General features: G+C 41.7%; 1 protein-coding gene across 5 annotated transcripts in view; it reads right to left on the minus strand.

The window, feature by feature from the left end:
- ehbp1 (EH domain binding protein 1) overlaps positions 1-27,150 on the minus strand; it is a 156,193-nt gene that overhangs the window by 1,581 nt on the left and 127,462 nt on the right. For all 5 annotated transcript variants that reach the window (XM_044372579.1, XM_044372578.1, XM_044372577.1 and 2 more), the window contains 3 exons: positions 10,232-10,331; positions 8,957-9,030; positions 245-359 (listed from right to left, as the gene is read on the minus strand). In XM_044372579.1, coding sequence (XP_044228514.1) covers positions 245-359; positions 8,957-9,030; positions 10,232-10,331 — 289 coding nt within the window. The remainder of the gene's footprint in view (positions 1-244; positions 360-8,956; positions 9,031-10,231; positions 10,332-27,150) is intronic.

Below are 27,150 nucleotides of genomic sequence, written 5' to 3' on the forward strand. Positions count from 1 at the left end.
CCGTCTGTGCAGGTGTGCTGCTGCTGCTGCTACCGCTGCCGTGCAAGATGACTGCAGGCTGGCTGGGACGCAACACGCCCTGAAATGTGTTTTCACTACGTCTACGGTTTCTTAGGAACCAAACTACAAACTTACTGAAGGTTGAGTTTGATGTTCTGAGAGAAAATAACCAACAGAACTGTGTGTTTTTACATCAATGTTTCATACTCTGTGTCTGGTGCTGAGAGGATTGTAGGTAACTTACTGTTTCTCCTGGGCGTCCAGGTCCCTGACCAGCGCGTCTCGTTTGTTGACCAGTATGACCAGCTCATCCAGCAGCAGCTGCTCTCGTCTCTTCTGGGCCTCCGTCTTCTGCCAGTCTGCAACGACACCAGAAGAACAAACAAACTGCGTCAGACCAGGAGACGCTGAGATCTTTTTATTCTAAACAACCTGGAGACGCTTTGACCTGCGGACCAACAGGTTGTTTATTTATTTTTTGGTCCTGGCAGGAACGAAGAGACCAGTGAACAACCTCACAAGAGCAACATTTCTACAGAATCACCTTTGACCCTCCTGGAATAGAAATGTTCTTCCTGCACACGTCTCACACACACACACACACACACACACACACACACACACACACACACTGGACGTGGCTTCACTTTGTTTAACGCAGCTCTTCATCAGGTAACTGAGTCACACTGAAGGACAAACAAGATCTTCACGAGGACTTCACAGCTTCAACATGACGGACACGTTGTCTGAACTAAGACACATGTTGCTCAAACATCTTCAGATCGTTGAGCGGACGGACGGATGGACGGACAGTTTGATAAAAGTTCATCTTGTTTTTGACCTGCTGGACTCTCGTAGAGACGAAGACGAGGTCGGTTCCACGTATGGACCAGTGTGTAGACGTGATGTGTCGACTCCATCAGGTTGTGTGAACAGTGATGATGTATCGAACACTTGAAGGACGATCATGTTAACGTGCAGCCTCATGATGGAGGTTTCCTTCCGCATGATGTTCATACGTTTTCGGAAATTAAATTCCTCAGTTTTGAATTATCTGTTTATCACATCATCTTGAGACTGAGAAGATCTTAATGTGACTCATAACTTAAAGGTAACGACTGCAAAGCTGCAACGATCAGACGATTAATCAATTAGTGGGCAACTATTTTGATAATTGATTCGTTTTTAATGAAAAAATGCAAATATTCACTGGTTCCAGCTTCTTAAATGTGAATATTTCCTGTTTCTTCAGTCTTCTGTGATGATTAACTGAACATCTTCGGGTTGTGGACTGTTGATCAGGACTAAACAAGATGTTTTAGGTCACATGTTCAGAAACCTTCATCGTCATTTTTCACCATTTTCTGACATTTTAAAGACCAAACGATCAATCAAGCCAGTAAAAGGCAGATTAATCAATAATGAAATTAACATTTGCAGCCGTTAATGACTGGCAATCACTTTCTAACAGACTTCAGTCTTTCAGTCACATGTGGAAGTGAATATTCTATTGAACACTTTATATTTTCAAACTTTTCTCATGAAAGTTGGTATAATATCCTCAGAAAAGCAAAGTGACGCCTCGTTATACTCAACATTTTAATGAATTTGTATTTCAGTCAGTAACTATTAACCTGCTTTGACACCTGTTTGGTTGTTTTGGGTCCGTTTTGAAAGAGTTCGGTACGATTATTTAATGTTTATGTTGAATTTAATCATCTCATAGATTCACTATTTTACATGTAAAATAAACGTCACCTCGCAGCCAAACACTCGGTTTGTTCCTCAGCTAATAAACAAACAAACAGGTGAGCCCCCGACTCTCGTCTCAGTTCTCCAGGGTCTTTGCAGGAAGGGGCCCCACAGGGCCCCACAGGGTCCAGGTGGGACCCCGATCCAAATCCCCTCAGCCTCTCCCTGGAGGAGGGGGCTGCCCACAGGAGAGCACTCAGTCCCCCTGGGGCTCAAATATCCGCCTGGCGCCCTCGGCTCCAGATACACCCAACACCGGGGCAGCGCTCCTCCCTCCCTCCCCCCTAAAACTCACCCCCAACACTGAACGCTGCTTAAACAATATCATTACAACCAGTAGTGAAACATCAGTCCTGCATCTACCTATCCTGCAAAAACAGCACAACTCAAGCTGTTTATAGAACAGATTAAATAAAATCAACTTGTTATTGTCGCTGCACATTTTACCAGTAAAACAAACTATAACTAGAAACATTTCCTCCGCCGTCTCACAGCTAAAAAGAAGGAAGGAAATCTCTCGGCTACTCCTCAGCTCACAGCGAGGAACTCCATCGTTTCATATTAGAGAAAGAAAAGAAAAAAATCCCAGCGAGAATTCAAACACAGCTGAGCCGTGTGCAACTTCTGTGGCGCGTAGGCAACTTCACCCCTCTATCAATATTTAACCGCCTATTGATTTGAGAATAAAAGGAATGTTGTAAAATGTCAGTCCCAAAATAAGTGTGGCTTTATTAAAAATAAATATTCCCCCCCTCCTCATTGAGTCAAATTGCAGCAGTGAGGCTGTGTGTGTGTGTGTGTTTTGTGTGTGTGTGTGTGTGTGTGTGTCACGCTGGGCCCAGTGTGTTTGTCCTGAAAGGTCTGCGCTCTCTTCATTGGCCCCGCTCGTCCCTTTGAAGTCGACCACAGAGCGAAATGAACACAGTCCCAATATTTGGCTCTCTGCGTTCTTCTCTTTCTTTCTTTTTCTCCCTCAATCTTTTTTTTTTCTTTTCCTCAAGGAAGCAAATTTACTCTCCTCTGCCTGTGCGGCGGAGTCGACAAAATACTTCAAAACTGCCAAATATGTCCAACTCCTGTGTGTGAAGAGTGTTTGTTTTTTTTTGTTTCCTCTTTTTCAATGAGAGGAAGGCAATTTGGAGTTGTGAGAGATCAAGACAAACTGTGTCAAGTGTAGAAGAAGAAAAAGCAGATGAGTCATCACGTGAGTCATCTTCCTCAGATAATTGTAGGACAGGAATGTGTCTATATCCTCCATAACTCCACTATCCCACAATCCTCTCTCTCTCTCTCTCGACAAGGCCGGCCCACAAGAGGAGGGTTCAGGAAAAAAAAAAAAAAAAACTTCCCACAAAAACACAGAGAGGTATGAAAAAAAAAAATCCTCTCAATCCTGCCCTCCTTCTCCTTCAGAGCACATCTCAGCCAAAAAGCCAAAGTCCTGCTCGTCCCAGGGAGAGCTGGGTGGTGTGGGAGGGGTGGGATGGGGTGGGGGGTTACGGGGGCAAGCACACTGCTGTCAATCACACGTCGCAGAGTCCCGCCCCCCTCATTAGGAAGGTAAACAATAAAGAGAGCCGATGAGAGACGTGACCAGGCAACACCAGAGCGGGGCAGGCTGGGTAACCAGACACCCAGGAACAAACAAAACACCCTGCAGCCACTCAGCGAAACCCCCCCCCCCCCCCCCCCCCCCCCCCACTCACCCCCTCACCCCCTCACCCCTCAACAAGCCCCGCCTCCCCCATCAGAGAGGGAGAGAGAGAGAGAGAGGTTAAAGAGAGGGAAAGACTTGGAGGAGTGTGTACAACTCACATGGTGGGTGCATATTCAGATAACCCTCGCCGTGCACGCCAACGGTAACCATGTGAGTCTGCACAAGGCACACAAGAATGCGCTGGTTCAAATCCCCATGAACCCCTCCCCGCCCGCTCTCTTCGACGACGCTAAATTTATTCAAGAGAGCAAACTGGTCCAAAGCTTCGTTCTCTAAAAAAAAAAAAAAAAAAAAAAAAAAAAAAGCAAGAAGAGGCCGACTTACATGCATCTTTCTATCCGTCTCTTTCTCTCTTATTTTCTGTCTCACACACAAAACACAGCAATGCGACATCAGGATTTGATCCGCAGCTTCATAAGTTAAAGGACGACGTCCTCCGAAGTCCTCGAGAATCTACGTCTACCGACACCGATCTATAAACGTATTCCCCTTCGTTTCTTTGTTTTTTTTTTTTCCCCTGTCGTCCTCTCCGCTCTGCTCGCTCTACCTCTTGTTCTCGTTGTAAAAGGCCCCCAAAAGCTGGTTTTGGCCGAGGTCCAAGTGGAGTCAAGAGACAAAAAGTGTCACTGGAGGAGAAGAAAGTCGACAGGCGGTGAAAACGGTTGACAGATAAACGTCTTGACGGCGATGCATAGCCGGATTCTTCAGTTATATGCAAATGTTGAAAACTGAAACACAAAAGTTTGGTGATTTCATTCCTGGTTAGACGCAAAAGTCTTAAACACCAGAAGAAGAGCTCAGTGCTGCGGAAAAAAATCTAATTAGCAACGACCAAAGATGATTTTCCTCTAATTAAGACTATTAAGTTTAATAGTCTGGTGATAATCTATATTTATATTATTGTCAGCAAATAAACAATCCTGATATTTTGATATTTAAGGATCGTTTATGTATCCAAAGCCTGATACATCTTATACCTCTAGAGCAACACTGTTGTCCAAAAACTATTGAAAACACATCGACAAGCCACAAAGAGTGACACTTCCATCGTTACAGTGAAGACGCACTGTAGTTTATTTTGAGTCAATCCTACATACATCATCCTGCTGCCATAAACACTCAGTAGAGCATCAAATCTGCTTCTCAACATCGTCTCCATCAAATACACTATTTACTGCTGTTTAAGGAAATTATGTAGACCACGAAAAAATGAAAGAATATGTTTGTGACCTGATTTTTAACATAAGACAAGCTGGGAATACATTGAGAGACTGGCTAACGCAAAGAATATTTCCAGCTTCACCCTTCACACTTAAGTTTCCAGTCCACAACTTGACACCTTTAATATTTGGGAAAAATGCAGAAAAACTCTGTTGAAGTAACAATCTTGATAATCCACCATCCTGACTCTCAGACCGCTTCAAATAAAAACATTAATGAGTCAGTGTAGCTCTGAAAAAGTTAAAAAAAAAAAAGTCAGTCTATAAGTAGGTGAGACATTGAGCGAGCGGGAAACTAAGTTCTAACTTTTTAAATCATCCACAAATTCAAGCATCAATCTAAACAAAACGCACAATTTCAACATCTGTTCCACCGTATGTTACAATAACCTGCATATAATATCATGTTAGCTACACTAACAGGAGGCTCTTGTTCCAAGATCCTGGAAAACACATAAATTTACATCTTTAGAGGATGTGAGGAGAATATTTTGTACATTTAAAGTAAATGAGGACAAACTATATCTTCAGTTTATGTGTAACGATGAAGAACGACCTAAAAACCAGCACAAACAACCTCACTGTAAAAAAAAAAGTTAAAAAAATAACACACTTGCTTCCAAAATTCTCCAAAAGTCCGACAACTTGTGGAACGAAGGTTCTTGTTATCGGCGGTTCCAGTCAACTAGCAACCCTGAAAGAGTTGGCGACATCATCAAAAGTCGCCCATGTGATAGGATTCCACAGTGCACCTAATCAATCAGGGTCTGTACGCGCCGTCCCGATGTGTTACAAAGCCCAAATAGATTTACAAATGGGAAGTGTGTGTGTGTGTGTGTGTGTGTGTGTGTGTGTGTGTGTGTCGGGGGTGTGGAGAGGGATAAGCTCCTGCATAGGATTACATATTGATTTTAAACATATAAAAAAGCTTATCATATCAAACCGTAACAGGAAAAACTCTGGGACCCGGCTATGCATAAATCCCTTTTAGATGGTGAGAGGGCGTCCACCTTAAAACACACACACACACACACACACACATACACACAAACACACACACACACAGGTCCTCAGAGTGAGCCAAGACACAGTTTTGTGTGTGTGCATACATAGGTGTGAATCGGTAAGCAGATAAAGAGGGCATAGTGGATCAATTTTGTGGCAGGGAGATGAGAGTGTGGCATACAGATGGCATTTCCCCGCCTGGCATCACACCAAGAAGGTACACGGAGGTGGTTATCATTGGGCATGCTCATAAACAACATCAACGCCGGCCTGACAGCCTCAGCGTGTCCCCAACTGTTTTATTCTGCAACAGCTGCACAGTTAATCAAAACTGTTCTAACATCAGGTTGTTTGTAACGTCATAAATCAGCTCAATAAACAAGTTATTGTGCATCATTATGTCACGATTTGAGCTTCGGTGGTTAATAAATGTCGACTCTCAGCTTGTCAGCAAAAGTTGATAATATCAGTCAAATAAATAAAACAGTCAAATGTTGTTTTAAGATCAAAACTGCAGCAAATTATGTGTTTGAAATGTTCAACACTACAAAAAAAAAAATCACTACACAAAAGTGACTGTCAGGTTTGTGCTTCAAACTATTTCTAAAAAAATCTGAGGAATATTTAGGAAAATGTGTCCTTTAGCAGGAAAGCAGCTTGAAAGTTGATTTGAGAGGAATTCTCTCCTCCTGACTCCTCTTTCCACCTCAAAGCGTTCTCCTCTCATCCTCTCTCTCTCATGTGTTTGTGCGTCCCGCGGTATCTGGTTCACGTCAGAAATACGACTGTGGAATAAAACGTCACGAGTCATAGTTGTTTCTCTTTCCTTTTCTGGTCTGCAGCTCAACAGCTTTTAACTCCCATCAGAATCTAAAATGTTTAGATTATTATACACACAATGAGAGTATTTACTTCTATACGTCTGCTACAACTGGACAGCAAAATAGCAAATATTCTTCTAACTGTTTCATAAACAGAACCAGCTGTTAGCATACTTAACCAGTTAGCTGTAGCGTTTATTGACCTGGACAGACTGTGTGAAGACTGTGGTTCGATATGTGACTATGTAGGCCGACTGAGAAGTAAAGACAGACTGGTGTGTGTGTATCAGTGCAGGTATATATTTTTCTCAGCAGGGTGTGTGTATGTGTGTGTGTGTGTGTGTGTGTGCAGGTGTATCTTAGTGATGTGTGTTTCTCTCTCTGCTCTGACTCTCACTGCATCTCTCTCTCTCTCTCTGTGTCATCGACTGGCCAACCAAATCAGCAATTACTCGCACGCCCGACCATCGCTCAATGGACCTGCCCAAGCACCAAATAAGAGCTGGAAAGATGGGCACTGAACACACACACACACACACACACACACACACGCAGACAGAAAGATAGACACACAGGTGGACACACAAACACACCTGTGAGAAGTAAACACACTGATGCAGACAAACAGAGACCAACAGATCCTCTCTCTCGCACACACACACACACACACACACACACACACACACACACACACACACACACACACACACACAGTCAGGTCTCTTCCCAGCAGCTCAGAACTATCTGTGGCTGCTACAGAAAGGTAGAGCCTGTGAATGTTAAGTGCCTCCCTTAGGGAGGAAAATAAGGCCGGCTGATAAGTTAGTCAGCTGCAAATCCAACAAGTCCACATGAAGGCAGAGAGGAGCGGTGACACGACACACACCACCTCTCCACCTCGACTTGCACACTATCTCCGCTCTTTCACTTCCACACACACACACACACACACACACACACACACACACACACACACACACACAGAGGCCTAACAGGTAGACACATGATACATATCTGATATAAATATGCACTCACAGAAGCACCAGGAAACCCACAGACACACACACACACACAAAAAAAAGACAAAAGCAGACTTGCACACACACACATACTTCAGCACAATATAATATACACAAATACGAGCACACACCCACACACTGAAAACAGACTCACTGATACAAAAACACACTCAGAAATATGAACCAGAAAAAAGTGAAATCCTCCCATTTGACTCGAGCTGCAGACGCATGGCGGCTCGATAAAGATAAATAAATAAAATGGCCGGGCGAAGACGGAGGAAATCAACCTGGACGCAGGCAGCGTGGCGCCGTCTGCAGCTCCTGCTTGGCTACGCATGTCTGCTCCCCCCCCCCCCAGCACCCCCCCACTCCCCCCCTTTTGCCTGGCCCACCTCCTTTCTTGCTAATTACAATTGATTTATTATGGACCAGGTAGCTTATCAGGTGCCCGCTGAAATTACAATGGTTGTCCGAGGGCTGTGAGGAGAGGGGGGGGGGGGGATTGGGGAGGAGGGTGGTGGTGGTCAATGTTGAATGGCAAAATCAATTAGCATTGATTGGCAAAAGGTTCATTTTGCCAAAGAGGACGCAGTCGAAGGGGATTAAACTTCCCTGGCCTCCTGACAACTTTGATACGACACAATGGCTGCTTTTCTGGCTGCGGTATAGTTAACAAGCTTTCAATAATATAACTGCATTTTTTTTCTCTCTCTCTCTCTCAATGCGGCTACGGCTAGATTTCAAATCAGGCATCGGCTAGTCGGGTCTAGCTAGGAAACAGATAGCATTGATCAAGTATCAGTGAGTGAAATCCCTCGCAAGCTCGCATCTTAATCCTCATCAAGAAGCCGACGCAGAATTCAAATCAACCTGCTTCAGGCTTTCGATGGAGGCTGGTCACACAACGGCCGCACGAAATGTAAGAAAGACTCATGAAAATCGTTCGCATGAAGAGAGATGAATCACCCTTCAGCTCTTCCACATCACCAGAAAGAAGAAAATAAAACTTCAACTGTTGCTGGTTGTCTCCTCTAGCAGCCATTTGGCCGTTAAATAAACATTATCCAGATGTTCAGACTAGTAAATTAGTCACTCTAGTTTGCAGATTTAGGAATATTTCTTTACAGATTGTTGGTCGTTTTACATTTGCATCAGTAACACAATCCAGTAGATTATTCTAACTCTGACTTGGTTCATTTAAGTGAAAATATTTTCTTATCAAAACACATCTAACGTCACAAAGTTGAGATTCACGTTTAAATGCAATTTATAAAGTGCAAGTAAGATTTTATTGTGAAGTAAAACAGAGAAGAAATGACACATCTCTGCTGCCTGGTACCTGCAGACACCATATTAAATCCCCTGACCTTTGTGTGTGTGTGTGTGTGTGTGTGTGTGTGTGCGTGTGTGTGTGTGTCTTACCCTCGATGGCCAGCATGGCTCTCAGCTCTCTGTTCAGCAGTTCGAAGCGTCTCTCCAGATCGTGCTCTTTCTCCCTGTGGCAAGTTAAGAGAGAATGAGTGAAAAAAAAAAAAAAAAAAAACAGACACACACTCACAACAAAGTTCATCAATATGTTAATGACTAAATCATTAAGCACTTAAAGAAACCTGCAATAAACATCGATTCAGCTACTCGCCTGAACCTTCTCCGGCTTTGCATTAATCTACTGCACATAACTGATACACATACTGCGCTCACACAGCCCTGGGTGAATGTGCACGCGTGTGTGTTTGTGTGTGTGAGGAAAGAAAAAGGAATATAAAGAGAGTAGAAAGGATGTGAAAATGCATTAAAAAATAAAGAATGAAACATATATATGCATTTATGGACATGCCATGAGTGTGTGTGGTCTGCATGTGTGTGTATGTATGGCTACATGTGGTTTGTGTGTGCGTATGCGGCGCAAATTAAATTCTTTCCTCTTTCAGCCATATTAAAAAATGAGCTAATTCGGTCCCTAATAGAATTTGTCCTTCACAGGCGCCTTTTTCTCTTCGCCTCCACAAAGAGAGAACAGAAAGGGCTAATAATCAGCCCTTCTGTCAATTGGCCACTTTAAAAGCCTCCCCTTTCCCACGATATAATGTGATTATGAATACTTCAATCTCTCCTCCACTCGCACACTTTGAAATCCCAACAGCCGCAAATGAAGAAAAAGGCAGCCGGTCTGTGTGTGTGTGTGTCTGTGTGTGTGTGTGTGTGTGTCTCCACCTGTCGCAGCTGACCACATACAAAGAGACTGGCGATAGAGTGATGATCGCCACACTTCTATTGATTTCATATCCCGTCCACATGTAAATCAATGAGCGGATAGACAGAGGGGGGTGAATGGAGTAGCAAGTACCCTCCTCCTCCCCCCTCTCACCCCACAACCCCCACCCCCCCCCTCCTGTGCAGCTTCAACGAATGTGATCTAACGCTTGAATAGAACGGTGACGTTTCCAGGTGTTTTAATGCTTCTCGGTGCATGAAAAGACAAACAAAAGCAGGTGATAACGGAGGCTACACAGCTGATTTCACCAGTAGGAAGTGGGTTATAGTAGAAAAGGCACAGGTCATTGTGGATGTGGCGGTAATTTGACTATAAAATTGAACTAACAAGTTGTAAGGAGAGATCAGCGGCTAAACAGAAAGACGACAAAGAGGCGGACGTGTCAACAGACAGAAAAGTTAGTGAAGCTACAGGATACGTACAGCAGAGAGAGCTGATTCTGTCGTCTGATGAGGGCGTTCTTCTTGTTGACCAACATGAACCACTCCTGCATCATGGCCTCCTCCTCCTCCTTGTTGTTGCCTGGAGACACACACAAACAGAAAAAACAAGTAGAGTTAAACACACACACACAATAAAACAACCCTTTCAATAACATCACAAGCTTTTAATATTTATTCCTCAGGTGTTTCTTTGCACCCTTTTAAAACCATCATGTCGATTGTTAAATAGAAAGTAAAATCAGTTACAGTAGATTGAACCTGACAAGATAAAAGGTCATTTTCTACCATCGGCTGCCTGTAAATAACAAAATTAAAGCGTACAGTGTATATAAGCGCGCAGGCATACACACATGAAAGAGATGATGCAGAGTCAGTACATCCATCAGATATTTATGTGTGTGTGTGTGTTTGTGTGTGTATATGTGTGCGTAAATACACTCTCACTTATGTTCCTTGTGTAAACATTCACATACTTCACACCATGTCTTCACAACGTCAATACAGCTTCAACTGGGGCGGGATTAACTCAGCGATTACCGTCGAGCATCTTTACAGAGTGGAGCCTCTCACTGTAGGGCAATACATATCCCACCAATCACTCAGCGGGCCTTCAAAAAAAAAAAAAAAAAATACACGTCTCTGGGACTCTCCGATGCTTAGTGTAATACCTGCTCTACACACGGAGAGCTAGCAAGGCTCAAGATGCATGGCTAATGTAAGCTTCGCCCACGCCTGGGGCTAAAGCTCTATGCTGTAACTTACTTACAAGATACAATGGGATGTGCACAACTGATACGGACACAGCACATCGAATGGAAACCCTTAAATGTTTGCCACATAACAGCAACGGGAACAGCATCCATCGGTCATGTCTGACCTGGAATAAAAGAGGAACTATTCGGGTCAGGAGTTTGACATCAACTGGGCATCTGTTGGCTGCCTCAGAATAATTTCAAAATAATGATTTAGACTATTTTAATGATTTAAAAGATCAGTTATTAAGAGGTTATTTTATAGCTTAAAAATTCATTTCCTGATTGATTTACAGGTCTTTTGATGCAGAGACTATCAAGAGAAAATAAATAAAACTAAGTTATTAAAGTCTCCTGGTGGTGTTAAATGCTTTACATTAGTAAACAGCAGGAAAAAAATACATTTATTTTCAATTATGAACAGTTGACAAACACAAAAAAGCTGGTTTTGAATCATTAAGACAAAATCTTAAAATTATATATGTGGATTTAGATCAAATTTATGTAGTTAAAAACAGGAACAGGCCTTTAAATGTATTAACATAAGAAAGACAAATATTCTCCAACAACTTATTGTAGAATCTGAAACTGACGTATGTGATTGTACATAATTGGTGGATGAGTCTTTCTAAATTCAACAGAAAATTATAGTAAATTACACCGCTTTCCGAATTTAACAAGATGGACAGCCGCAAAATAAGTTGGTTACGAGATGTAAACACATATCAGTGTTTTGTGTGCAATATAGTTAAATGTTGATTCGGTTTGTTTTGTTTTGATAAGACCTCTTTAAACATGGACCTCACATGTATTAGAAATTAAATGTAATTTATTCTTTATAACTTCTTAATTTTTCCACACAGATCACTTGTATATTTCGTCAATGTGTAAATAAACTCTGCTGTGGTCAGTCCAGTAAAGAGCGCCGTTGATGTCAACAATTGGGATACAAGCTTCGTGGCACTGGAGGCCAGTTAAGCAGTGACAGCAGCATTAATCTGACACTCAGTATGTCTGTGAAGAGAGGAAATGGATGAAAACAGAGGACGTGAGATGAAAGATGGTCTTAGGGCTTATGTTATTATCTCTCGCTGTTTTTTTTTCCTCCTCCCTTTCTCAAGAGGAAGGTTTAATAGCTGAGTAGCTACGACAGGCATCATAACAGAATTAACACTAAGAAGACATTTTATACCACTTACTTATTAATTGGGAGTCCTCTAAATAATAAGGAAGGCACTGTTGTGCTGTAAACAAGTATGCCAAGTTCAGTTTTTTCATACTATTCCAGAGAGGAAGTTTTATTTATTGTCTGGGATATGTGGTTATGACCCGCTCCTTCTTTTTGGTGGTTTCAAACATTATTGACTTAGTGTTTTAAGCTCACACTGCTGCTTTATTTTTTATATACTGGATAAGATTTTCAACAGAATAGAATATAAACTAAGGGACAATATGTTTGGTGCTTTAAATGGACCTGAATATGATCAAAAGCTGTGAATAAATGATTGATTCAGCTGCTAAGGACAGGAGAAAACCAAGAGAAATGTGTCTTTTTCTGTCCAACACACACACACACACACACACACACACACACACACACACACCGCCACTCATGGCAGAGGAGAGGGAGTATTGGGCCGCTGCGTCACTGGCGACAAAAGGCAAGCACGTGGATGTGTGCGCGGACACCGGTGAGTGTGTGGACATTTGTGATACTCTGAGCCAGCAGATGTATGTAATTTCATTTAGGAGGGTGGAGCGGGGAGGGAGGGGAGGGGGGGTTGTTGGGGGGATAGAGAGAAAAAGAACGAGCGAATGAAAGAAAGCTTCAGGATTTAGCGGAATCGGGGGCTCGTGGATTACTGTAGTCAACTTTGAAACGGACGACACTCGGAGGGGGGATAAAGCCGGCGCTGACAGGTCATTGTGCTGCCTCGAAGTCAAATAAAACAAGCAAATAATAATGGCAAATATTAAGCTCCTGTGACATTGTGGCGAGGCGGGCTGGAAGACGAGGGGGGATTATAAAGCTATATCCCCCACCGCTAGCCAGCCAGCAGCTACCAGCCAACCACCAGCCGCATTTTGTGAAAGGAGGGAGGAGAGGAGAAGAGAGAAGAGAGAAAGGCAAGGAGGTCAGAGGAAAGGTAGAGCGGGTAGGATAAAGGAGATGAGGGAGGTGGGGGGGGGGAGGAGGAGGAGGGAAGGATGGGTAGTAGGAAGGAGAAAGGGAGGGATGGAATAAGGGCAAGCAGTTGAGCGATTTCAAAGCAGAGAAAGAGAGGAGGGGATGGAGGGATGGAGACGGGATGCTAGACAGCTGCTCAGCATCCTCCTCCCTTCACTCAACCTCTCCAGGGTTGAACTTTGACCTCCACATACTACCTGACTCTTAAAGAGACACCGTGCGTCTGCAGTTTGTCCAACTGAGACGAGTCACATTTACAGGCACTAACATTCACTTCATTTATTTATTTATTTGGGTGCTACAAGACTTTAATACCCATTCAAATTACATATGAGACACATTTTACAGTAGAAAACTTAAGATGACGACCAGTAGAGTCAGTTTTTTAAACTGTGCTTTAGAGGAAAAAAATAAAAAAAATAAATATTGGTACTATTAAAATATTAAGGTTAGTTCCTCTTGTATTTATTATTATTAGTAGGGCTGCAATTAACAACTATTCTCATTATTGATTCATCTGTTATTAATTTGTATTAATCCCTTATTTGTGCAGTCAGAACATTGTGAGAAATGGTCATTACAGACAATTACATCTTCAAATGGCTTGTTTTGTCCGACCAAAAGTCCAAAACCTAAATAAGTTTAATTTACAATTATATAACAAAGAGAAAAGCAACAAATCCTCATATTTGAGAAGATGAAACCAGCAAATGTTTGCCATTTCTGCTTGATTAATAATCTAGTAATTTTAAATAGTTGTGGACTTAATTGTTTTGGCACTAATGTTTATGTTCAGTTCATTAGCGTAACTGTATGATATCACTGAAAGTACTGAAAAAGGGAAATTAAGGAACAAACAGTGCAGACAGAGGAAATCAAAGTGTTCGTTTCAGTTCAATAACTGTATGTAGTAGTTTATGTAACTGTTCGTTGTTGCTCAGCACAAATATTAAGGCACTAAGCAGGGTTGAGGGTTTGATTCCCACTCGGACCACCCATGCTAAATATATACCAGTACAACAAGAACAGTACTGTCATGAATGCATCCACCAAATGGCATATGTTAAGAGTGACAACAAGAGAGAAAACACTGCTGAACGTTGTGTTGTATGAAGACAAATGGTGTAAATATCGCTGGCAGGCGCCATTGACACTGTGTCTGTGAATCCAGCCTTGGCTCTGAGACACTGTGGATCCATGCTGGCTCTCAGGGGGCCATCTTGGATCAAAGCATCTGGCAGTTTGGCAGGTTGCATTCTGGGTCTTGCTGCTTGCCTTACACGCCATTTCTCAGCGCTCAACACAGAGCAGGGCAGAGCAGAAAGAGGCCAAAAATCTACTGAGACTGAAGCAATAAATTTGGCATCGGTACAATGTTTGATCAGGACATCAAAGGATTAGTGAAATATGTCCGATGGAGATACACCGGGTTTCCCTTCCTACAGGAAACTTTATCGTCATTAATATCGTGTTTGGTGTCAATGTGGCGGCGATGGTGAGAAACACACAAGATAAAATCAACTCAAGCACACATATATATACACACACACACAGCCAAGATACAACTGATACACACATCCTGACAACCCCTCTATCTGATTGCCTGTCTCCCTCTTCTCTTGTTTCACTCTCTCTGCCTCACAAACACAACCTGGATACAATGTGAAGGGGGGATACATTTATCCTGAAGGCATGAAAAAAAAAAAAAAAAAAAAAAAAAGGCTGGTTAGCATGGGTCAATGCGTGATTGTACGCTTCAATATGAGAGGCAGAAAGAGAGGGAAATGTAGAAAGAAATGGAGAGAAGGCAGGGTGAAAAGACAGAGTTAGCCTCTATAGCCAAATAAGATTAAGATAGCTATCTTGGCCACTGTTCCATTCAGTGTAGATAGGAATAATGAAACCCACCCTGAGGTGGTCAAACTGCTGCTGCTGCTGGTGGCCTGCGCTGGTTTTTAATTAAATGTGTAACGTTGCTGTTCTACTTCTCATTAAACGCATGCAAGGAGTAGTTTTAGTGTGTAAATATTGATTGATTTCATATTTTCAGTAGAATGTTAATTTGCTAAGATGCCCAAAGCTGACAGGAATTTTACATTTTATTAGTTATATTTCACAAAGGAGCTTGTAACTAAACACTTTTTTCTCTGTTTTGTTATTTAGAGCATCAGTTTATATAAAAAGAAGAGTTTGATGCCAACAATCCAAAATTTTAGTTTGAATCCTTCTTGTTTTATCTGCTACTTCATCGTTGCTTGAGACTAAAGCATCCACCAATTATTTTCACTACCTTATAACTTATTGGTAATTTCAATTAATAGTTCAATCTATGGCATATTAGAAAGTAGTGAAAAATGGCCATCACAATAGACATGTTAACGTGTAGTAGCGGGAAAAGCACAGGTGTAAATGATAACATGAATCATGGCTGTATTCCATTTATGTGTGCAGGTTTCATGGCCCCAGTATTGTGCATTGTTCACTGTCATGGCTTACTGGGAGACCTTAATGGAACAGAGACATTGTTCTTTTTTTTTTAATTTATCTTAATTTATCTTCTTCTTCTTTATCTTATTAGTAACACCTGTGCTTTTCCTGCTATGACAAGTCAAAATATCTGCTGTGAAAAAGGTCGACTTCCTGGAGGTGGCGTCTTCAAAAAGATAGTTTTGTTCAAATGACGATATAAAACAGAAAAGTAGCAAATGTTCACATTCGAGACATTCGAACCAGCAAATGTTTGCCATTTTTGCTCGTCAATCAACTAATTGTGTATTTGAATGGACTACACACAGCACTATGTTGCAGGGGTCAAAACTTTGACCTTCCAGTTACGGACAGGCCTTTTGACCATTACGTCACCCTGCCACCTAAGAACCACAGGTATTGGTTTAATCGTACAGGAATATGATGACTGGATACGGAAATCCGACACTTTCCTTCCCTAGAGAAATAACTTCTTTCTGTGCCTGGAAGGAGGGAGCTGGGATAAAAGGGGGGAAATGAATGAGACAGAAAGAGAAAAACATTAAAAGCTGTGATCACAGCACGTTCATCTCATTTCTTATCCCACCATTTTGCCATTTAATCCAATAGCTGCTAATCCAATTTGTCTATCGGACATGTAAAAAGGCGGGGAGGAGGAGGAGAAAGACAAGGAGGAGGAGGAGGAGGGAAAGGGAGGAGATAGAGCTGAACTTCTCTTCTGTGTCCAAGTCACTTTTCTGAATTGCGGTTTATTTAGGGACGAGCCGCACTTGTGCCTCTCCCATCGCTTTCTCCATCCGACCGTCAAGCCCGTCTGATATCAGCGGGGATCAGGGGAAGATGAAAGCCAAAGATGCATGAAAGGAAATGAGAAAAGAAGGAATAAAAAGAACAGGATGAACATTGTTTCCTGTGATTAGGTAAGAGCTTGTTAAAAGGCTGTCACTGCAGTGATGTGAATATGCATGACAGGGGCCGGCCTAATCAGAGAGGTCTGTGGTGAGGACCGGAGGGGGGGAATTGTGGTTAAGTAGCCTACTGAAGACTTGATTTAATTAATGTGAGTAGAGGAGTGTCTTGTTAGGAAGGAGACACAGAGAGAGAGAGTGAGTGAGAGAGAGAGAGAGAGTGTGTAGCTTGTAAGCAAGAAAGGCTAGTGTGCTGGAAAATTCAGTTTTGGCCATAAAACATAATCTAAAGCCTGCAGTAGTGGTGTTTCTTTAATGCTGGAGGAGATCTTCAAATTTCAAGTAAGCTTTGGCTTCAGCTCTGACAGCTTACTCACTTCTCTCTCTTACTTACTTGCTCTTATTCAAAGCGAAATGCAATAAATGCCGCAATTCCCAACTTAGAAATGTTACAGAATCAACCCCCCTTCACCCCCAATCTTCTCGACATTGCACATGTGATTTCTCCTGCACTCTCCTATTCTCCTCCGCTCTCTACTGGAGTGGTGCTGAGGGCTATTTTTTTTTTTTTTTTTTTTTTCCAGGGAGGCTTGTACGAGGCCTTTTTAGCCACCTTCAATGGCACAATGGTCCCAGCGTATAGAGCAGATTCCTGCTTTATTGAACCTGTGTATAATGTCTGGTGAATGGAACACATTAACCAATTCACACTCACCTCTTTTCCTCCCTCCTCCCCCTCCCCGCATAGAAATTGGAGGAAAGTAAAATAAGAAGAAAAAAGAAAGAAAAAAAACCTCCCCTCACATTGAGGCACAATGACTGCCTTTTCCACCGGTGTCATTTGTCAACCACTGCTTGCTTTACAACTTACAAAAGAGGTGGAGGTAGAGGAGAGACCAAAAGAAGCAGGAGTAGGGTGTGACTGAGAGTTTTGGGGGCAGAGAGATGAATTTTTTTTTTTTTTTTTTATCACAATCATAAGTGAGGCTGCATAATTATTTTTTTCTAATTATGATGTGTATTAACAGTAGAGCTACATCTTGTTGGAAGTATTTGTAAAAGAAACTGCCCAACATGCAGAGCTGTTTGATCTTGTGTAATGATTTTTGTTTCCATAATCAATAAACACAGGATATCCGCATGAGTAGAGTGTTAAAATATTGAAGTGATACTGATATAAAATGCGTGTGCTGTAGAAAAAGAGCCACTGATACTAATCGGTGTTGAATATAACACCTGCTGAGGTGTTACTGGTTAATCAAATAAAGGTGTCGGGGCAAAATTTTGACTCGTTTTCCAAAATTCAATAACATTTATTCAATTAACTCACACATCTAAAGGGCAGAGATCCAATGTGGTTTTGATGGTTTATTAACATCCACATGGTAAATCCCACTGAGGTTCTTTCAAAAAGGGAACATTTGGAAATATACAAACTGTCCTCATTCATGACGACATGTGGTTTATGAATTTTTAATGCAGTTCCACTCTTACATTTAGCTAACTTGCTTCTAACATTGATTCTGCTAGCACTGTGGGTTATCTCACTAACTGCACATGTACAGTAACTAAGTCTTAATATACACATATTTTGAAACAACAACCCACTACCAACTACATTAAAAAGAAGTATGATACTCAGTTCTCAGGGACAATAAATAAATGCACATAATGAAAAACTCAACTCTTATATTTAGACAGATTTGACTCTTAGAAACATCCTCACCTGCCACAACAGTCGATAACTATGAGGTGGTTAAGTTGGAAACAGTCAGTTAGTTCTTTGTTTGTCCTAAAATTCGGTCAAGTGCACTCAAGAAAGTTACTTCCAGACGTTGCAGCCTCGTCTCCTTGAAATAATGTTTAAATACTAAAATAACGAGTGAACTAAGCACACGGACTTTTACACCAGAGGCAGAGGTTCACATCCTGGGTCCTGCGTGTGATTAGGTTTATTTAACAGACGCGGTTTGGAACGATCTTAAAGCCTAAACATAACAATAAAAATGATGCTTTAGCTGCTATGACTGGATATTTGAAGAAAATAATGAAATGAATATTTTGTAGACACGTTCAGTATGAGGATTTTTCAATTTTGCAGATAAGTTCATTGAAAACATTCCTTCATTATGTTGATAAAAGTCACCATCGGGGCAACATTATGCTTCTATTTTACTTTGGGAGTATGTAATCTCTAAGAGACAGGGTTGGACACAAGGCTGTATTTTTGTTTCTGAAGTATTTTCATAGTTTAGGGCCAAAAGTTAATTTCAGACAGAGACAAAATAATCATGATCATGTAATATTTTCCATATCGTAAATACCATTACAGTTTTAGCTGTTATCATGCAGCCCTGATTGTGAGCGCTGCCTCGAGGAGAGATGAACTCAGGATGGTAGAAAGTCGGATTGCCAAAGCCTTTTTTAATGAGCAGGAGAGTGTACATAAGCAGCGCCTATCATGTCACTGTTTTTAACGTTTGTGTTCAGAGAGCATGTTAAACACAGGACGATAGGGTTTGTCCTCCTAATATGTTTCTTCCTCTCATCTCTCTCTCTCTCTCACTCTCTCGCTCACAGCCCCTTGGGCAAACACATCTGACCTCAGAGCTAACAGTAGAACAACCTCCAGACACCTCTCACTCCTCCACCTCAGAGGTTAAGGAGGGGTGGGAGCTCAGGCAAACAGAGTTCACATAATAGACTGACTCTGGAGATGAAATCTTCATATTTCAGGCTTCGCTTTGTACACACACACATACACACACAGCTGCTTGTAGGGAGTGGTGAAGAGTGTATTTGCGTAAGAGACGTCATTTATGCAGCTTTCCCTCTCTTACTCCCACGCACTCCTCTTAATTGAGCTCTTCTCTTCTTTCCACTTCCTCCACCTTCTCATTTTAATTTGAGTATCTAAATTAAATGTGTGTTTATGAAGTGAACTTAAGCATCTGATTCTTTATTTTATTGAATGACAAGGGACTAAAACGGGGCCAGATTAGACCAAAACAAATGCCTTTCCTGGAGTATTTTTTCTGTTTGTCTTGCAGAACCAGCCAAGCCGTGACAATCACACAAATACACTCCTCCTCCTCCTCCTCAACTCAACCCCCACATCTCTTCTCCTTCCTCCCCTCCCTCCCCCACTCCATCAAATTGTGTTTTTGCTACAAATCAATAAACATTATCAGAGAGTGGCAGACTATGGGCTGGTGGAGGCAGCCTCTGTCTGTTAAAGCCCAGACCGCCCTGTCTCTATCACAGCCTGGGTGAGAAGGCCAGGAGGAAACAAATACACACACACACACACAAGAAAAAGGTAGACAACACACACACACACAAACACAAAAATACATGTAACAGGGACTTACAGTAAACATAAGAATCTACAGGCACAGATTGAAGCAGAATACATACAAACAGAGCCACAAGTAGACACACAGACATGCCCGATGATCAAAGAGCGAGTCTTTGATGCATGTACGCTTCTACAGGGAGCGATTTCTCACATCCACGCATACAGAGACACAGACAGCAGAAAACAATCAAACTGAGAGGACTGGAAAAGAAAAGAACAGCGCGGTACAGCACTGGCTGTTTAGTCCATGACACTCAACATTTGTAAGAAATTAAAGGGGGGAGAAAAAAGAAAAAAAAAAATCACAGTCTATGACGCCAACAGTGACTTTAAACACTCTCTAACCCATTAAGGCCGCTGTATCACCACTCTATGCTTGTCAGCTCCCGTTAGCTTTAGCGTCAGAAATCCCCGCTCTCTCCGACGCTCTACGAGAACCATTTAACTGAGCTCTAAATAAGATGATTTTCAACCTGTCCCCACTTAGCTTGGGGCTGTAAAAGGAAAATCAGGGGGCCTGCCATACACCATTTTCTCAATTACCTTTCTCATTATTGTCATCCGTGTTCATTACTACTATTATCATCCTCCCTTTTCTGTTGCGCACCCCCCCCACCACCACCACCCCCCACTTTAGGCTAGCTTAGGCCATTGTGGCTGTCATGTTGGATGAAGAGAAAGAGGAGAGCGGCAGAATCGAGAGCTTTTTCAAGGCCAGAGCACTTCAGGTAATTAATATAGCAAGAGGGGGCAGATGAGAGGAGACGGAGAATATGTGAGTATATGTACGCCTGTGTGTGTTTTTGCTGAAATGCCTGATTGGGGAGCTCACCTGCCGATACCCCCTAAAAGGTATTTCATTAGCAAGCCTTTTACCATACAAGCACAGGAACAAAGCCTCGGTTACGCCTGTCTCCACTCCAACTCAACGGGGCCCTCCAGGACGCCTGTAGCTGTGTGTGGGAAGAGTAAAGAAGAGTGGAGGAGCAGAGAGGAGAGGCGAGGAGAGGCTATCCCTGTTCATAATCTCATGACAAAAGGCAAAAAGGCATCATCCTATTAACAGCATGATCTTCACCAGCTCATGCTAGCTCCTTTCCACAGGGGGCTCTCTGTTATTATTAAGGTGAGTGGGTGATAGGGAGCAGGAAAGGCGCCCGGTGCCTCCCTATTAGCCCTGGGACAAGAGTAGGTATGGAGGGGGAGAGGAGAGAGGAGAGACCCCATGCTAGGGTCCTGCTTGGAGTCTCTTTCTATTCTTCAGAATGAGAGCTTGGACCTTTGGGGGCTGGTTTCTATTAGGCTTCAGTGATACAACACAAAGTGGGAGACATTCTTCAATCAAACACCTCAACGCCAGCGGTGATGCTCGCTGGGAAAACATCCTCAGCTCCACCTGAAGCCGACTTGCTTTATTCCTCAGCTCACGTCAGGGATCATATATTAATTAAATGCTGTGAAAGCCGCGGCGCTACCTGCTCTACATTCATTTTGTAGTTGTGTGTGTTGTGTTGTCTCCTTATGATGCTCAAAAAAAGTCAAGTCAAGTTGATAACTGTTGTCTTCTTGTGTATCGAATTAACATGTCCTGTACATTAGTTTGTGTGAGCTCAGTTTTTTTACTGTATTTATTCACACAGAATATAATTGCGGCAATATTTTCTATATGCATGTTGATGGATTCTCTGCTGCTCGTTTATGACGGTGGAATCTGTGGAGATGATGCAACATGTTGCCTCTGTGCTATCAGGACGTTAAATTAAATATGACAGAAGCGATTACATGTATCATTATTTGCATCTCTTCACAGACTTCAACAGGCGTTAAGGTAAAAAAAATAAAATAAACAAACACTGGAAATGGAAAAGAGGGAGGAGTCATGGACATTTTTTTGTATTAAGCTCGGTATCCACTGGCAGCATTGCTAAAATACTCAGTGTGTGTGTGTGTGTGTGTGAGAGAGAGAGAGAGAGAGAGAGAGAGACTGGTGAGAGAAAGAGAGATTAGTCTGTTTTTCTGTTTGAGTGTTTTGTCTTCTGCTCAGTGGGGGTGCTTGCCTCTAGCCTCAGGTTACACAGGGGAATTGTGGGAAAAAAAGAAGTAGACTGAGCTGTGTTTGAGAATGACAGCAATGCCGGGCTTGGTGTTAAAAAAATACTGAACAGGTAACTCCCTCCTCACTCTGAATTTCACTTCATTCACAAATGATTAAAAGTTCTTCTTTTGTGAGGAAAACATTCGCATTTCTGTCATATTTTTTGCTTCTTTTGTTAGTGTACAGTATCTCATTTGATCACTTTATAATCATCGCTTTATAATCACCGAAAAATTGTTGGTCCGTTTTGACCTTTTTTCCTCAGAAGACTCATTGATAATAATGTTCTGACGTAAAGATGGCGGAGCGGGACATGATCACTGTAGCTAGAATAGCAGGGGATCGTCTCCGGCACATTTTGGAGACAGTTCTGTGTACATTGGACATAACAGACTGCAATGAAAACCTGCTAATGTTTGTGACATCAAAGAAGCCGCGCTGTCAACCTTTATATTATTTACATACAGCAGAAATATAAACGCAAACTGTTCTTTTTCCTTTCTTCAGTATGTTTAAAACACTACTGCATGATATTAAACTGAAATAGTCAACTAAACATTAACCGATCTTTATTACAGTGATTAAGAGTACAGCAACAGGTTTGGGGGAAAGCTAAGTACTGATGTTGTGTTTATATGTCAGTTTTTGATGTGGACATAAATAAAAGTACAAGAGAAACTATCATAATACTATGATTCATTAACTGTACATAAGTAGACTTCATTCACTCCCGTTAAAAGCAATAAAGACGATCATCAATTTCCTCTCTTTGCAAGTTTCTGAATCCAATCGATGTTTCTATGTGTGCATGGATTTATCATGCGATAACGCTGCTTGACGATGAGACAAATGTCAACAACTCATCGCTCAGACGGCTCTGCAAGTACACCCACTGTTGCACTTTAATTAACACTATACACAAATGGCACATGCTGCACAGCTTCAACATTGCTTTTAGGACATTTATGGATAAAAATAGCATTGTTCTTGCTGTGTGACAACCTATTACTGCAAAGAATACACACGGACTCACCTGATAAAAGTCAGGATTGAGCTAATTCAGTGCGATAGAGAAAACTTTGAGGGACATTTTTAAAAAGGTATGTCAAAGTAAAGAGTGGAGATACTCGAGAGATGCACTCCTTCCGACTCCATCGCCTCCCACACACACACACACACACACACCTCCTCTCATCATCATCGTCCTCCATTCTCCTCTGTAGCCCAGTAAAAAGCCTGTGATGACCTGGGTGTGTAGCTTATTAACCTCTCCATCAGTTCTTATCAGCCAATGAATAGCCCAGTCATCTGCCCCTCCTCTTAAATCTAAGGGAAAAAAATTTCTCCTCACGTCAGTAATAATTCAATCCACACACAAATCATTTAAGGTGTACGCGCACACACACAGACACACACACACAGACACACACACACACACAGAAGGGGATCAGTGGTAACATTTTGTCAACCTCGGTCCTGGTGGGCTTCCAAGATTGGCGTGGACCAGATGTTACTGAAATTATCAACAATCGGAGGAAACAACAGACGGACATGTGTGTGTGTGTGTGTGTGTGTGTGTTCACGTGTGTGTACTTATGTGCCTGCCTACATGCATGAATGTGTGTGTGTGTGTATGTGTGTGTGTGAGGGCCAGAATAAATTAATGGCTGATTTCTCCCCTTGCTTTGATGGCATTAAGAGCCCTCTTCTTCTCAATGTGCCGCGTTAAATGCTTTTCTCTCCTTCTCTCTTTCCCTCCGTCTCTCCCTTCTTTTTTTTTTTTTGACAAGCAGGGCCACCCAGCAGAAAGCAACTGATGCAAAACGCCAGAGTAATCCCCCCCTCCATCCACCAACCACCACCACCACCACCCCTCCCGCTATCTTTAGTCTTTGACACAGTAGCCATTATCTGTGGGATTTAGTTAAACCAAACCTTCATGTATTTGTTAGGCCCTGGGTTCGTTTTCTCCTCTGACTGCTCTGCTTGAGTGTGGCCAGGCTGGGGGGGGGGGGGGGGGGGGGGGGGGGGGGGGGGGCTGGGGGGAGTGGAGGGGTTTACATCATCAGTACAGCTAGCTGGAGACATAAGAAGAGGGGGTATACAATGCCATCTAGCTGGATACTGTTAAGGATGTTAAACATGTTAAACATGTTAAAGTAGAAATTTGTAGCCTTGTTTGTAAATCGCTGCCAAAAAAAACCCCAAAGAAAAACCTAAACTGAGTTTTTACAGAAGTTAACAGCTCAAACACAAACATTTAACTCACCCTGATTAATTTAACCAAACTTAACAAAAACAGATCATAAGTTGTTCTCTTCTGCCTGAATACCATACATACAAGGAACCAGGAAAAACAAAATGACTTGTTTCTTGACATTTTCATGCATCAGCGGTCAACTATGTCAAGTTTATAAAACTATTTGACACAAACAAAACCTGAAATATGACTGGAAGATAAACCAAATTTACAGAGGTACCAACATTACCGACCTACAATTTATCTTGTCACAGTTTTCAATAAACAGAGTCTGAATTATATTTAATTAAAGTGAGAATAGCTACAACAAAGAGTTGTTAAACTAAAGAATATCAGCAGCTGGTCATACTGTAATTAACCCAGACAAACATATAAATAACAAGTCAACAAATATAATGAAATGTCACATATGGATGTATTAGTTACAGATAAATGTGGATGATATTGTCCAGTCCTAACATGAAAACTGATGACAGCTACAAAAAGAGTAAAACACTTTGCTTAAAAAAACTCATATCTATAAAATCATGCTTAAACACTGGAGCCTTTCTCTCAGCTACATGCTGCTACAGAGCTAAAAGCAGCGTTATGGAATCACTGTTGAAACTCGCAGATAAGCTGGGGCTTGGTGGGACTAAGCTAAGGTTAAGCCAGGTGGTTTAGCTCCCTGAGTATGTGTTTACACACACACTGAGGTGTGAACCATTTGGGGAGCTTAGAGGGGTGGAGAAACATGAGTTGATTTAGTGCTAGTGTAAACCTTAGTACCTGTTGATGGTGTTAATTGGGACAGCTTAACACAAACAGCATAAATCTGTAGGGATTCTGATCCGGGCCAAGTCAGATATAACATGCTTTAGAGGGGAATACACACTGGTACAGTGGGCTGCCTATCAAATCACAATATTTTTTTTTTTTTATAGTAACAACCGAAAGGCATCAAACCTACTGAGATTCATAGTTTTGTTTAATTATTCTTTAATCATGTCATGATTTAGATAAAAATCCTGCCAATTTTACACTATTTTATGTAGGAAAAGCTCTTGTGCAGCTTCTTGTATTTAGACATTTAACATTTGAGAAATATTTTATATAGGTTAAATTTAAAAAAAAAAGTTTTGTGGAAAAATGTGTGATTTCTTCTAAAAATAATATATTAAAAAAAGTTTATTTAAATTATTTTAGTACTGGTAAAGAAATTCAGGTAATGTGTCGGCACCAGTATGAAAAACTAACAATCTCGAGCCCTCGTATTCAGTGGTGTATAGAAGTAATTTTGAAAATATCGCCCTATTTGACTTTAAACACGGGGCCACACACAGGTCAAGCCACTTATATGGCAGTTATATTTATTTGTAAGGGAGTAAGAGAGGAGGGGGTAGAGAAATTTCTGAATGAAAAAAAGTGTGAGTATGTCACAGAGAGAGCAGTGATAACCCCCCCCCCCCCCTCAACCTGCTGACAGACAGCTGCAATCTTTTTAGCATAAGTGGCTCCGCCTGCTCCATTAGCAAAGAGAAGGAGGAGGGTGTGTGTGTGTGTGTGTGTGTGTGTGTGTGTGTGTGTGTGTGTGGTGTGTGTGAGAGAGGAGGGGGGGGAGCTCGACCCCCCCTGGGGTAGATGTTAGAACAAATTTGAGGGGTGTCATATTACACGCCTTGTGACAGGAGGCCGAGGGGAGGTGAACGATGAATTTGCTTAATGAATTAATCTGTGGACCAGTAATAGCTCTGCTAACAACATTAGTCATCCTTCTTTCATCTCTGTGCTGCGATTCACTAGTTTCTCCCCTCGTCTTCCTCTGTTACACAATCATTTCATCCATTCCTTTTTCATCTTTACTCCCTGTCCGTCCTCTCTCAGAGGTTTGCTTAAGGGCAACAGAAGTCTAGCCTTCCCCATTTAAGATATAAATAAATACATTTATTTAGGTATTTTCGGTAATCTTTTGCTATTTTCAGGTCAGACCTACCGAGGAATTAAGTCTCTAGATTTGTTTAATATACTCCCTGATGTACATTGTCCCTAATGTGTTTGTAAATGTGTCAAATAAATCCCCATGCACACACTTTTTCCATCTGGAACGATATTACATTACAACTGACACAAACACCAGGCTGTTACTGCCACTGGCCCTGGCTCAAGCTTTGATTCAATACACAAATGCAAAATTGCTGTGTTTAAATAGATATTTAAATGGAAATGTATTGGGAAAGACAGCTGTTGGTATTTGTAGCCTGGAGTGCTCATTACAATGGGAAATGGGGAGGAGTGTGTATGGGAGGGGGATGATGACAACGGTAGCATGGCGAGCAGCTGTGTTAGCAAGTGAATGGTGTAATTACTGGCCAAACCTCTGTCATTAACCTGCATTGTCGAGTGCCACCACATCCGTTACCATGAGAAAGCCTTGATTAATTGACTGCAAGGTTGAAATTCAATTATGTTGTTGGGCTGTAGTTTGTAAACCAAATAATTATCAACCACATACAAAACAAACAACAACAAAAAAGCCTCTTGTAAATCTGAGCTATAGCAAGAAGAATATTTTTCTCTTTAATTTCAACTGTCAATTTTGCTTTGAGATGGATGTGAGATAAAGTTTACATTAACACACAAACAAGAAAATAAAAGAAGAGGAGGGGAAAAAACAGGTGGATTAAAATGTGTCCGCTACATTTCAAACCAATATATTAGCTCTTCATATAAATTTAAATGTACAAAAAAACAAGACAAACAAAAAAAAAAAACACTGGCTCCGCTTTGATTGCGTGCATCTCTGTGCTGCTACAAAGTCTGCTTTGTGCGGTGCGTGTTTATGTGTGTGTGTGTGTGTGTGTGTGTGTGTAG

Source organism: Thunnus albacares, chromosome 14 (genome assembly GCF_914725855.1).
Source record: "Thunnus albacares chromosome 14, fThuAlb1.1, whole genome shotgun sequence".
NCBI classification, from domain to species: domain Eukaryota; kingdom Metazoa; phylum Chordata; class Actinopteri; order Scombriformes; family Scombridae; genus Thunnus; species Thunnus albacares.